This window comes from Rhea pennata, chromosome 4 (genome assembly GCF_028389875.1).
Source record: "Rhea pennata isolate bPtePen1 chromosome 4, bPtePen1.pri, whole genome shotgun sequence".
NCBI classification, from domain to species: domain Eukaryota; kingdom Metazoa; phylum Chordata; class Aves; order Rheiformes; family Rheidae; genus Rhea; species Rhea pennata.
In genome coordinates this window covers 24,432,084-24,444,671 of record NC_084666.1, presented here as the reverse complement: position 1 = coordinate 24,444,671, position 12,588 = coordinate 24,432,084, and the positions used below count along the sequence as shown (strand labels likewise).

At 39.4% G+C, this 12,588-nt stretch overlaps 1 protein-coding gene across 4 annotated transcripts in view; it reads right to left on the bottom strand.

Moving 5' to 3' along the window:
- TBC1D1 (TBC1 domain family member 1) overlaps positions 1 to 12,588 on the bottom strand; it is a 114,016-nt gene that overhangs the window by 18,043 nt on the left and 83,385 nt on the right. For all 4 annotated transcript variants that reach the window (XM_062575429.1, XM_062575431.1, XM_062575430.1 and 1 more), the window contains 2 exons: positions 6,228 to 6,413; positions 1,881 to 2,042 (listed from right to left, as the gene is read on the bottom strand). In XM_062575429.1, coding sequence (XP_062431413.1) covers positions 1,881 to 2,042; positions 6,228 to 6,413 — 348 coding nt within the window. The remainder of the gene's footprint in view (positions 1 to 1,880; positions 2,043 to 6,227; positions 6,414 to 12,588) is intronic.

The window sequence follows — 12,588 nt, the reverse complement described above, 5'->3', positions numbered from 1 at the left end:
AAATAATAAAAGAAATAAAAATCAACTTAAGCATACAACTTATATGGACAATTTTACTGTCTTCTCTTATATAAGCACAGAAGTTAAATGATTTATCTCTAATTCTTATTTTTACTAGACTATCATAATCTATACACCACTGTTATAAAATAAAATGTTGGCAGAAACGTATGATATTTCAATCCAAACCACATGTGTATTTTAGACAATGTTTCTGCAAATTATTTTGGGCAGTTTAATCTTGATTACTGAAAAGTCTCCAATATGAAACAGTGAGGAAAACTGCTGCTTCAGCCACTGAATGACCCAGGTTCTTGTCTTCAGTTACATTTCTAAAATTCCATTAATTTCAGTGAGGTTGAATGTGCAATGTAGAGTAGAATTTGCCTAACAGTGCACATTTCCCATTTTAGGGGAAATGGTCCCATATTAAGTTCATCTGTGTATGATGCATTGCATGTATAATAAGAGGATTTAGTTTACTATTTCTTATATAAAAGATATAATATATTTAAATAGGTATTATAATGTATATTATAGGTCAATACAATGTATTTATTATCCTAACTTAACCCCAGTGCCTACTAAATCCTACCTTTCTTCTTGTTTGCCTTGCTTATTCCTATTTTTATTGTTTTCTGTATAAACTAGAATTTGCTAAAAATCAATTTAAATGCATTTTTCATTTCTGTAGATATGAAATTTGACATCACTTCACGCTAAGAATTCTAGTTTGCCACTACAGAGAGCTAAAATTGGTCTCTACAGAGAGCTATTCGTAACATAAAGAGCTATGAATGTCCCCTATTCACTGGCTACTTGTGTTATTAGCAATTCATCAAGCAGGACTTTTGGCATTAATCCAAGTCTTTTAACTTGTATTTTGAAATCCAAAGCAGGCCAGCATCACCAGACTATCAGCAAAAGCATAATTTTTCCTGATGGTCAAATAGTGACTGGACAGAGCCCACTATCTACATAGAATAAGAAAGCTCATTACCACAAGTTTTCCCTGATCTTGAAGATTTGTGCTTGGGTCATTTGGTATTGTCAAGAAACCTAGACACACCTAGTTATCATAAGCAGTCAACTTAGTGTAACTTAACTTGGATGATAAAATATAGGCAGGCTCAATATTTAAAATATTAAATATCTGATAGTAGTGTATTCTTGCTACCTCCCTTACACATTGGAAGGCTTTGTATAAAACTATAAAATCTCCTTGGAATGGCCATCTTTGCTACCTGCTATGTACAGCACCAAGCATGAGGACTCTGGATCCAGCCATGGCACAAGTGATTGTGAGCAATAACCCAGTTTCTTAGAATATTTAAAAAACATCCTTAGGTTACATTACTTTCGATGCAGTGGAGAGAGGGGCTGGTCACTCAGCCCAACAGTTGTGAGGAAGACCATCAGTGGTATTTGCAAGTACATGTTTTGCTGTATTCAGAAAAAGGTGGTTCTACAAATATATCAATGTATGCTGTTTGTATATACATGTACTAAACAAGCTACAACAGAGAATATCCAGATAACGGTGTAGACATTTCTTCAGCTTTCTATGCAGTTCTTTCTTTTTAAATAAATTTGAATTTATAAAAATCAAGTTAACAACAGAAATGCCTCAACTACTCACTCTTCCTGTAAGTTTTATTCCAAAATGAATGCCAAGTACATTAACTTCTTCTGAAAGAGAATGTTACTTGAGTATGCATAACCATAAAGATAACAAATGTTTTTACTTATTTAGGTAGCAAGCTGAGGAACACCTCTAGGAAGAAGCTGTTTATAAGGAGTGTTTAAAAAGTGTCACCCTCCTCCTTTTCTAATATCATTTATATGTATTTCAACATCTCAAAACAACAAGCTACACTTACCTTGCCCGACAGCAGAATGTATTTTTTCCACATCAAATTTAATTTTTGACCTTCCAGGCGTACTCAACATTTTTTCCCAAATCAAAGTTACATCTTTTAAGCATGGTGTGATTTCTTCATAGTCAAGTTTCAGACGTCTGTTCTGCAAATTGTTTTCTGAAGCTAGGAAATGGTACCATGAATGCACCAGTTAATATTGTTTAATATTTATAAAATGGATTCATTTAATTTAGGGCTTCATCATACAAAAAGTCACCCTGCAAGATGCCTAAAATTGAAGCCTACAATTCTGAAACTTTAAATGTTTAAATCGTGTGTTTTTTCTGAAGATTTTCTATGTAATATTAACTGTGTATTGCCTGTTTAAATGAAGTACCTTACATACCAGTTAACTTTCAAATTTGAAGATTTAAAAAAATAGGATTTTTCACTTTACCAACTCTTAGAAAAATTAGTACACAGAAGTCCTGCACCAACCAAAAATACAAAAATAATGCAGTCACCTATTTGTTATGCATACAACTCAATAATAAGTTTAATAATGCCAAAATAAAATTTACTTTAAAGGTGATCATTCATTTGTCTGTTTTTATAGTCAAAGGAAAAGTTCAAAGGGGAAAAAGGAAAGTTCAAAAGAGACTGCAGAAATGTTAAGAACTCTGACCACAAATATGAAACGTAAAATGGTATTTGACTGCATCTTCGTCATTTTGAACTCTTCAACTAAAACCAAAACAAACTATTGGGAATTAGAACTGTTACTGAAACTTGGCTACATGAATTCAGGCACCAGAATAAAAAGTAACCTAATTGTATTGCTAAGTAAGTAGTCCACAGGCTGGACTAAGCACTCTAGGAAGCCATATGCAATGTCCAATAAACAGCTTTCCTCCTTCCGGCCAAGGAGAACAGCCCAAGCTTAAAAGAAGGATTTCACATTTGGTATACTGGTTTTTCCACACTCCTGAACCCTATCTCTGCAGAGTTGTTCTTCCCAGAAAGCAATCCTTTCTGCAGTTTACACAAAGGCAAAGAAGAATTGCCATTTTCATACCAGGTACCCACTCCATAAGGGATGCAGATAGACCCTCTCTTCCTGAGCAGCCCCCATGAATCCTGCAGCCTGGATGTGAGGGAGAAAGTCTGAAGAAGGGAAGACTTTCCTTTGGTTGAGGATAGCATTAGAGGCCTTCTGGGCAAGTTTGACATCCACAAATCCATGGGCCCAGATGGGATGCACCCATGGGTACTGAGGGAGCTGGCAGATGTTGTTGCCAGGTCGCTCTCCATCATCTTTGAAAAGTCCTGGAGAACTGGAGAGGTGCCTGAGGACTGGAAGAAAGCTAATGTCACTCCAGTCTTCAAGGAGGAGGACCCAGGCAACAATAAGCCGGTCAGCCTCACCTCCATCCCTGGAAAGGGGATGAAACAGCTCATTCTGGATGTCATCTCCAGATATATGGAGGAAAAGAAGGTGATCAGGAGTAGCCAGCATGGATTCACCAAGGGGAAATCCTACTAGCCAACCTGATAGCCTTCTCTGATGGAATGACTGGCTAGGTAGATGAGGGCAGAGCAGTGGACGCTGTGTACCTTGACTTCAACAAGGCTTTTGACACTGTCTCCCATAACATCCTCCTAGAGAATCTCAGGAAGTGTGGGTTAGGTGAGTGGACAGTGAGGTGGATTGAGAACTAGCTGAAAGGCAGAGCTCAGAGGGTCATCATCGGTGGCGTGGAGTCTAGTTGGGGGCCTGTGGCTAGTGGCATCCCCCAGGGCTCAGTACTGGGTCCCATCCTGTTCAACTTTTTCATCAGTAACCTGGATGAGGGGATGGAGTGCCTCCTCAGCAAGTTTGCTGATGATACCAAGCTGGGAGGAGTGGCTGACACACCTGAGGACTGTGCTGCCATTCAGCGAGACCTGGACAGGCTGAAGAGTTGGGCGGAGAGGAACCTCCTGAGGTTCAACAAGAGCCAGTACAGAGTCCTGCACCTAGAGAGGAATAACTCCAGGCACCAGTACAAGCTGGGGGCTGACCTTCTGGAGGGCAGCTCTGCAGAGAAGGACCTGGGAGTGCTGGTGGATGACAAGTTGACCATGAACCAGCAATGTGCCCTTGTGGCCAAGAAGGCCAATGGTATCCTGGGGTGCATTGGGAAGAGTGTTGCCAGCAGGTTGAGGGAGGTGATCCTGCCCCTCTACTCAGCCCTGGGGAGGCCTCATCTCGAGTGCTGTGTCCAGTTCTGGGCTCCCCAGTACAAGAGAGACATGGAGCTACTGCAGACAGTCCAGCTACGAAGATGATCAGAGGGCTGGAGCACCTGCCCTATGAGGAATGGCTGCGAGAGCTGGGCCTCTTCAGCCTGGGGAAGAGAAGACTGAGGGAGGATCTTATCAATGTGTGTAAGCACCTGAAGGGAGGGTGTCAAGGGGACGGGGACAAACTCTTTTCAGCTGTCCCGTGTGACAGGACAAGAGGCAATGGGCAGAAATTGAAGCACAGGAAGTTCCGCCGGAACGCGAGGGCTAATTTCTTCCCTGTGAGAGTGACGGAGCACTGGACCAGGCTGCCCAGAGAGGTGGTGGAGTCTCCTTCTCTGGAGATCTTCAAGGCCTGCCTGGATGCAATCCTGTCTAACATGCTCTAGGTGACCCTGTTGAGTAGGGAGGTTGGACTAGATAATCTCCAGAGGTCCATTCCAACCTTACTGATTCTGTGATTCTATGATCTAACAGTCAAATAAACACTTCTGTCCTTTTCCTCATTCATATCTTTAAGCAGCAACTTGCAAAGGCAATCACTTGTGATTCTGTACAATAAAATGTGTATTCTTAGTCAGATGCATTTTGATTTGTCAAAACTGCCACCACGACATTTGCTGTGGCTATGCATTTGGCCACAAAAAGCTTTTGGTTAAGAACCACTGTGACTTCACGTTTCTCAAGCTCTTTCTCATCGCGTGTCAGAATAAAGAAAGAAAATGGTGAAGGCGATGAATAACAGATGTGGGCTTGAATTTTATATCTGAAATCAAAACCAGGAGGAACAAACTGGATGATCAACCCAAATGCATAGTCAAGTTAAAAATATTTAATCATCTTTCTCATCTGAATCACACATTATAAAAGGATTCAATGCTCCAGAAGCAGAGAAAGGGAAACATGTCTATGTATACGACTGGAACACCCAAACTGAAGTTGGAATAAAAAACAAAGAATGTCAAAGATAACTGATTTAGGCTTCTCTCAGAAACTGTGGCGATTACTCAGGGTTTTAATATCAAGGGAAATCATTATCCCAAGAAAGAACCCATTATAAAAAAATTATCATTAACTGTTGGATGTAGAATTACTTATTTTTGAGAAAAGTAGGAACTAAAATTCAACAGAAGTTTTTTTTTCCTATTAAAAGGACTGCCCATATAGCTTTATATCAATCAAAATCAAACACCTGTTGCAATATATTGTAACTTTTTTTGAAAATGAAAGTGATGTAAATACAGAGCAAATAAGATTTTGACAAAAAGGAGAGAAGAGGAAGAAACATTAGTCCTTTTCAGAGAAATATTAGTTAGAAATCAAAACTGAATTTGTTAACATTTGTAGAGAAAATTTTAGAAATGCTCATGACAAGTGTAAGGTTTAAAAATGAAACTGAAGTGTTCTTCTAGAAGAAAGCACTCAGATTTTCGCTCTACCATTAATACTTTCTATTCTTTTCTGATCTGCCTACATAGAGGAAAAAAAAGCTAGTACTATGTTAAAAGTGTGTAGTGACTGCATTATTGTCTGCTGATCCAAGTCACTATTTCTCCCTACAAACCTTGCTTGCACTGTGTACATACTACAGCAGGCAACCATTTGCTGAAGTTCACAACCAGCTCCTTAAGAACTTCAGTGCAACTTCAGCAATGGCTAAACAGACCATTGCAGTGATCAATACTTAAGCACTGACTTATGGATGACAATGTTAAAAAAAAAAAAAAAAAAAAAAAAAAAGCTGAGCTCCTTATCAGTGCTTCCAGGCACTTGACTTAAAAACACCACACACAAACCCACCAACAACCAGCTACAGAAAAATAAAAAAAATTGCAATTAAAATCAAACAAAAAAAAAACCTCACAGGGTGAAGTGCTAACCAAAACAAAAACAAAACAAATTTACAGGATTTTTTTTTTGTTTATCATTACTTACAATAAGGAGAGCTGACATAGATGCTACTGAACTTATTTATCTGAACGTTTCTAAAAGGGCAAGGCTTGTTCTTATCCACTGCAAAGGCCACAGAGCAAACCAAAAACTGAATTTGTACTGCAATAGCATGTAATCAAGAATTTCACTAACCTTGTAACTTCTGATTTTCCTTCTCCATTCTTAGAAGTAGTATCTGCTGAATAATGGCTTTCTTCCACAGCTCACGAAGCTCACGAGGTGTTCGTTTCCTTTCTTCTTTCACTGGCCCAAAAGGGCCATCTTCACACACTGGTTCTAATGGCGATCTGGGTGGAAGCTCTCCCAACTCAGAGTAATCTTTAAGAGACAAAAGCTGTTGTGAACCATTTAAAATTTCATGACTAGTTAAATGAAGGGACATAACTTCTAAGATCAACTGACAGTTGTATATATTAAAAACAAAATGTCCACCCAAATTTCCCCAGCGCAAACACCTGAGTTGTCTCTAGGCCTTGTATGTGCACTTCAAGCTTCATGTCCGGCTATAGGCAATGAGAACAGCGTAAAGTCACATTTGAGCATATGCTTATTTACTGAAAATATTTGTAGTTTTTACAGTACATACACACATATTCCTCAAATATCTATGCTTCCAGGCAAAATTTGAACATTCAAACCAAAATGAAGGCTACTATTGCTCTTCAAGATCTCTTCCATAAGATTACATTTCATACATTCAGAACAGGACCAAGTTATCCAGTGTTTTAATTTTGAAATTCAGGCCTAGTCATTTTATGCTTAGCTGAACAAGCACTTGTCCTGTGAACATACCCAACCTTGTATACTCAGAGTCTCTTTTTAGCACTGTGTCAATTAAACATCCTGCTGGTACATCTTCTCTTTGGCCAAGTCAACTTAAATTCTGATACTGCAACTCTGACATTCTTCTGTGTCCTCAGATTACAGGTTATTTGAAAAATCCAAACTCTGTAACATTACTTTATGTGTGCATATCTCTCTCTCTCTCTCTGTGTGTGTGTGTATAAAAAATGTAAAATATGTATTTACATGTTTACATATATATAGATCTACACATTTCTTAATTGTACATATACACACACACACAGGTGTCATCCTGCTGTGAACTCTGTCTGGATTAGAACTAGGATGATTTTGCCTAAAATCCAATCTATAGCCAGTGATTTTGTATATGAGATTGAAGCTTGCAGCTAACATATCTCTTGAAAATTCTAGTCTATGAAGTAATAAATAGTGAGCCAGTCTCCATTTCCTTACATTTGTTCAAATAAGATACATGAACACACCCAGCCCACGGACAGGTCTGTATCAGCGCTAGACACTAATGCTACACAACACGCTTTCCTCCCCACCCTTTGAAAACAGGCGTAGTGCACTCTCATCCTTCCTGCCGTACCCCCAATTAACTGACAAACCACCTGTAAACCAGGCTGAAATACATTCACTTCTCAAAGGACAGATGCAGCAGGAACCAACTTGGGCCAGAACACCTCATACTTCCCTGCCTGGACGTTTCGGGAATGGTCAGAGGGAACTGCAGGAGCGAATAGCTCCCTTGTGTGTGCCAAGCCCTTGGGAAGATGTTGACAACTGTGGTCATGGACCTTTGGAGTGGAGAGAGAATTAAGTCCTTGTGACCTGATGGGGTTAAAAAAAAAAAAAAAAAAAAAAAGCAAGAAAGGTTTTATGGAAAGAGTATGCTTTTGGATGTTCTCCCGGAAACACTGAAGGGCAAACATGTCCAAGTCCAAGCTGAATTCTCATTCTCAAACCCAACTGACCGATGCTCAATTTAGAGGTTGGTGAGGACTGGAGAGGCCAAGGTGACTGCACACCGCTCCACAGCCTGGTCCTCAAGGTATCTGTATGCTGCTCTGCACCAGGTCCACAGGAGACGTCTGCCAGACCCGGACCTCTCCGGCAATTCCCATCCCTCACGCACACTTCTTTTTCAGGAAGTAGCAAACCAAGTAAGGTTTCCCAAATACCACTTTCAAGCACATTTACAAACCTTTTCTCAACAAGAGTCTGAAGTATGGGCCAACGCCCAAACTATTTTTTTTAAAACCTATAATCTGATATAAACACTCTACCATACATCAAGTTTACAGCATGCTAGTTACAGCCTCAGAAGGAGAGAAGTAAGAAGAAATGGGCAAATTTGATAAATCACAGAAATACGACTACAGTTGAAATATGGCATGGTTCAGATAGATCAAATCAAACACAACACCCACAGAGTTTAAAAAAAGAAAAAAGAGAGAGAGAGAGTCTAAACTGCATTTGACAAAGGAAACACACACCCTTAGCTGCACAAACACACCACCAACTAAGGCCATACTGTGAGATGACTACTAGTTCTTAAAGTAAATATTCGGAAAGGGAGACAAGCACCTAAGACATATTTGCTCTCACTTTCAGTTCTTAATCATGTTATAACAAGTTATGCTTTTTTCTTTTGGGGGGCTTCTGCTGATCTAACAAAAAATGTACTTCTTTTCAAGTGTGCAAAGTAATATAAAAGACTGCAAACGTTACAAAAGAAAGTGAACATTAAAAAAATCTCATGCAAACTGAAGATTTTTTTTTTCTTTTTAGGAACAGTAAGTTATGGTTTGTTTTCCTTACTCCTGCTGTGGTATCACTGAATTTAACTATACACCGATATAGTACCATTTTCACCTACCAGTTAGTGTAAGGTTATTTTATACAGCTACTCTGAAGGCACAATAATCTTGGATATAACCTGCTTCTAGAAGAAAAATTACTCATTTCTCTGCACGTTAAATGAAAGATCAAACGCACCCATCTCTTCCTACCAAATTCCAAAGGCAAAGCCATCTCAACAGCATTCCTCCTTGAGCCAGACGGAAGGGCTGTGAAACGCCGCCCCGGGGGACGAGCTGCCCCGCTGCATGTGCAAGACAGTGCTTTAAAAAGCAGCGCAGCAAAGCCCTTCCCCAGACTGCCCAGCTGCTGACAAGCGCGCCTGGGCATGTTATTCCCACTGCCTCCTAGAGAGGAGACACTCCTGAAAAAAAAACCCTTCTGTGTAGTAGCCCCGTGGCCCATTGCACTTACCACTGGCCAACACTGCGATAATGATTTTGAATGAAACCTGCCCATAAAAATTACCTCCTGCCTCTCTACACGGGAAGGTTTGCACGCCTTGAAATCCTGCTCAGGAAGCTACTATGCATTACTGACTGGGCTCCGGCGCAGCTAGCCTGTCCTCGTGTGTTCAAAAGCACTTGCACGAGTAAACTCAGCCGACTAAACGAGAAACGTTCCCAGCTGTTCGCTTTTGCTTTTCTAAGTTTTGTCACTGTCAGTCTTTTCCTCTCAAAGCATCGAATAGGGTGGGTCCAAACACCACCTGTTTCCTCACACAATCTCTATCTGCATGTTACCGCAGTCAAATGCAAGGGCTAAAAAACAGTATAAAAATAAAGACAACCTCTTGAACTAGCAGGCCACAATTTAGATCTTCGCAAACTTGCATTCTGGATGTAATTAGTCTCCAGGTATCTACAGCATTTCAGAGAATAACGAACTTCATGTGATGGCGAATTAGGCAAAACTGACAGACACAGATTCAGAAATACTGCTAGTTATTAAAAATGTCAATACAGTGAAGAAATTATATGAGACCCCTTAAAGAAAATAAGAAGCATTCTTTTAAATTTTGTTTCTTTGCAGGTACACAAAAAAAATTCCGAGCGAAGACTTGTAACTATAAAAGAGCTTTAGGTAGATGTCATCAGGCAGGGAAGGAACACACACTTGATTAATTCTCAGCTTGATTTGGGTTGAGAAGGAGAAATTTTTATCCATTTGATTGTTCCCCACCCACCCACTCAACACAAACATACACACACACACACTACTGTCAGTAATGTTTTGTACATTTTTTTTATGCTGCAGAGTTTGCTTAATTTGCTTTGGTTTGGAACTTAAAAAAGGCACCCTCTTCCAGGAAAGTTATTTTTCCTCTAGTTGCATTTCATGCACAAATCAACACTGCCTTAGGAAAAAGGAATTAATGTCACCAGATGTTAATGAATGGTGACAAAAGCAGTCCAGTTAGGAACATCTTTACCTACGGTATGTTATCTGTGGTCTGTTTGCTTCTTGTTACTTTCTTATAGTACCCAATATAAGATGCATGTACATCTTAGGGAAAACAAACCTCCTCTTCTCACCCTGCTCATGCTATCAGTGGTTTCTCGAGCTCTTCTAGAGTCAGATATGTAGTCTGGTTTTGTGGGTACATGTGGTGCGTGCACATAAACACTTTGGTTAGAAAATATCAGACCACCTATAAAAACAGCTTATGGCTACCCACTTTCAAAAAACAGGCAGTCAAAACACAAGCAATGAAATGGATTAAACACAAAGATGCATCACTTTCCTAAAGCAAGAATGAACCTAAGAACGACGAATTTTTTTTGGTTTTAATTTACATACTGTATTTTCTCACTGCATATCTTATAGATTGGTCTCCAGGGACCAACACCATCTAATTCACTGGAAAAGTAATTCAGGTTTAGTCCTTCAGTAGTCAAACTTGCTGAAGCAACACTTGTGTCACTGCAGAGTATTGATTACTCAGGAGCATGGTCCTGCTTCCACTTGGGATGAAAATTGTTTTTCTATTACTGGCTATCCTGATAAGATCTGCTTTCACTAGAAGAAATTTAATTCACAATAGTTAAGGGTATGAAAGAAAAATAAAGATTACAGAAAGGTTACAAGCAGGCTGAATGATTACAATTATCAACCCTACCTCTAATTCCTCCGTGGAAGAGTCTTAAGTCTTGGTTTTACCTTCCAAATGGTAGCTCCTTTTCTATCTTTTCTTCCTTTCCTCTTATCATTTGTGGACATTCGAAAGAAAGTCTAAAGTCTACTCTGATAAAGCATAACCTGCCTTCCCTCCCATTACCATGCTGGCATGCGGCAGGATGCACAGAAAAAAAAAAAAAAAAAAAAAAAAACACGAACCTGTTTAACTGCCCAGATGGTTTGTTCAAAGTTTGCAGAGTTGAGTCAGCTGTTTGGATGGTGAAGAAGGGGAAGCAGAATGTGCTGGTAATCCCTCAAAGTAAAGTCAAAACTTACAAAAGAAATTTGTAAGTCAGCACTAACCTGTGTCCATGAATATATAACAGAGTGAATAATGGACATACAGTTTGGCTTCCACATGCAGAACTGACAGGAGTAGAAAAATTACAAACAAGAAACTAAATACTTCATTATTAGGCATGAATGACTGGGAGATAGCAGAGAAAGCAAAGATAAACAGTAGAGCAATTCAGCTGAACATAACTGGGACTGCATGTTTCACTGAATCAAACTGCCATGTGTTAAAATTAAGTACTGTGCAACTTTCAAAACTTCTATGAACTAGTAAGTGCCACTAAAGCAGGATTTAAAGACTTTGCTTCTCTGTTTATTTGCCAATCTTGTCAGCTTTTGTTGACTCTTACTCCATACTGACTCATAATCTTTCAAATATATTGAGCAGGAAAAGTCTGTTCACTGCAGTTTCCATGGAAAACTATTTGCAGTATACTTTTACTCTTTCAGATTCAGGATTAGGCAAGTTGACTTGATAACTATTATTATATCTTGACAATGTACAGGTTATTTTGCATTTTAAGTCCACACTTGGACTACCATAAAAATTCTTTTTCTACACAACACACTTCTAGGAGTCTGCGGGTCCAAACTAAGTATTCCTGCAGAAAGACAGCATGCTTTGCTGGGGAGGAAAAAAGCACTACCCTGGGCTCATTAGAGCCGTGCAAGGTGATGAGCAATTGATGGAACCGCTCACAAAGCAGACGGAAATGCTGCGCAAATGCACTCATGCATCTGTAAGTACCTTGGAAGCACTGCTCTGAGGCTCCCACTGCTCACTGCCCACGGAAGGACAGGCTGACAGCAGGCCACGAGCAACAGGTGGAATTTGTGCAGACTCATTTATCTGTACCCAAATCTTTAGTTTCAGGCGACAGAATTTCAGTCCCAAGATGCAAGGGTCCCTACACTCCAAAAAAGGATCAGCAAACAAATTACATAAAACTATCATGTGCGAAGAAGAGACACAAAACAAGGTACAAAATATTACAAAGTGTACTGGTATATCGTTGCCAGGGCCACACTAAGGAAACTTGTAAATGAAAGCTTGTAAATGAAATGCTAGTGGATGATAGCAACAGTCATTAAAATAGGTAATATTTGACTATTTGGGTAAACAACTGCAGGGATATTACCATGAAATTCCATTTACTTCAGAAGAAGCTACAATGAACACAGAGCATTTGCTAGGACCTGGTGGAGGACCTTACAGAATCCCAATGGTGAATTGTTAAAATGTTGCCTTAAATCTTATTAAGAAGTTTTATTAGTAATTGACTGCGTTAATTTTAATTTATCAGTAGTTTCCTATTCAAATAATCACAGTATTAAATGAGGCTTTCCAAAAACA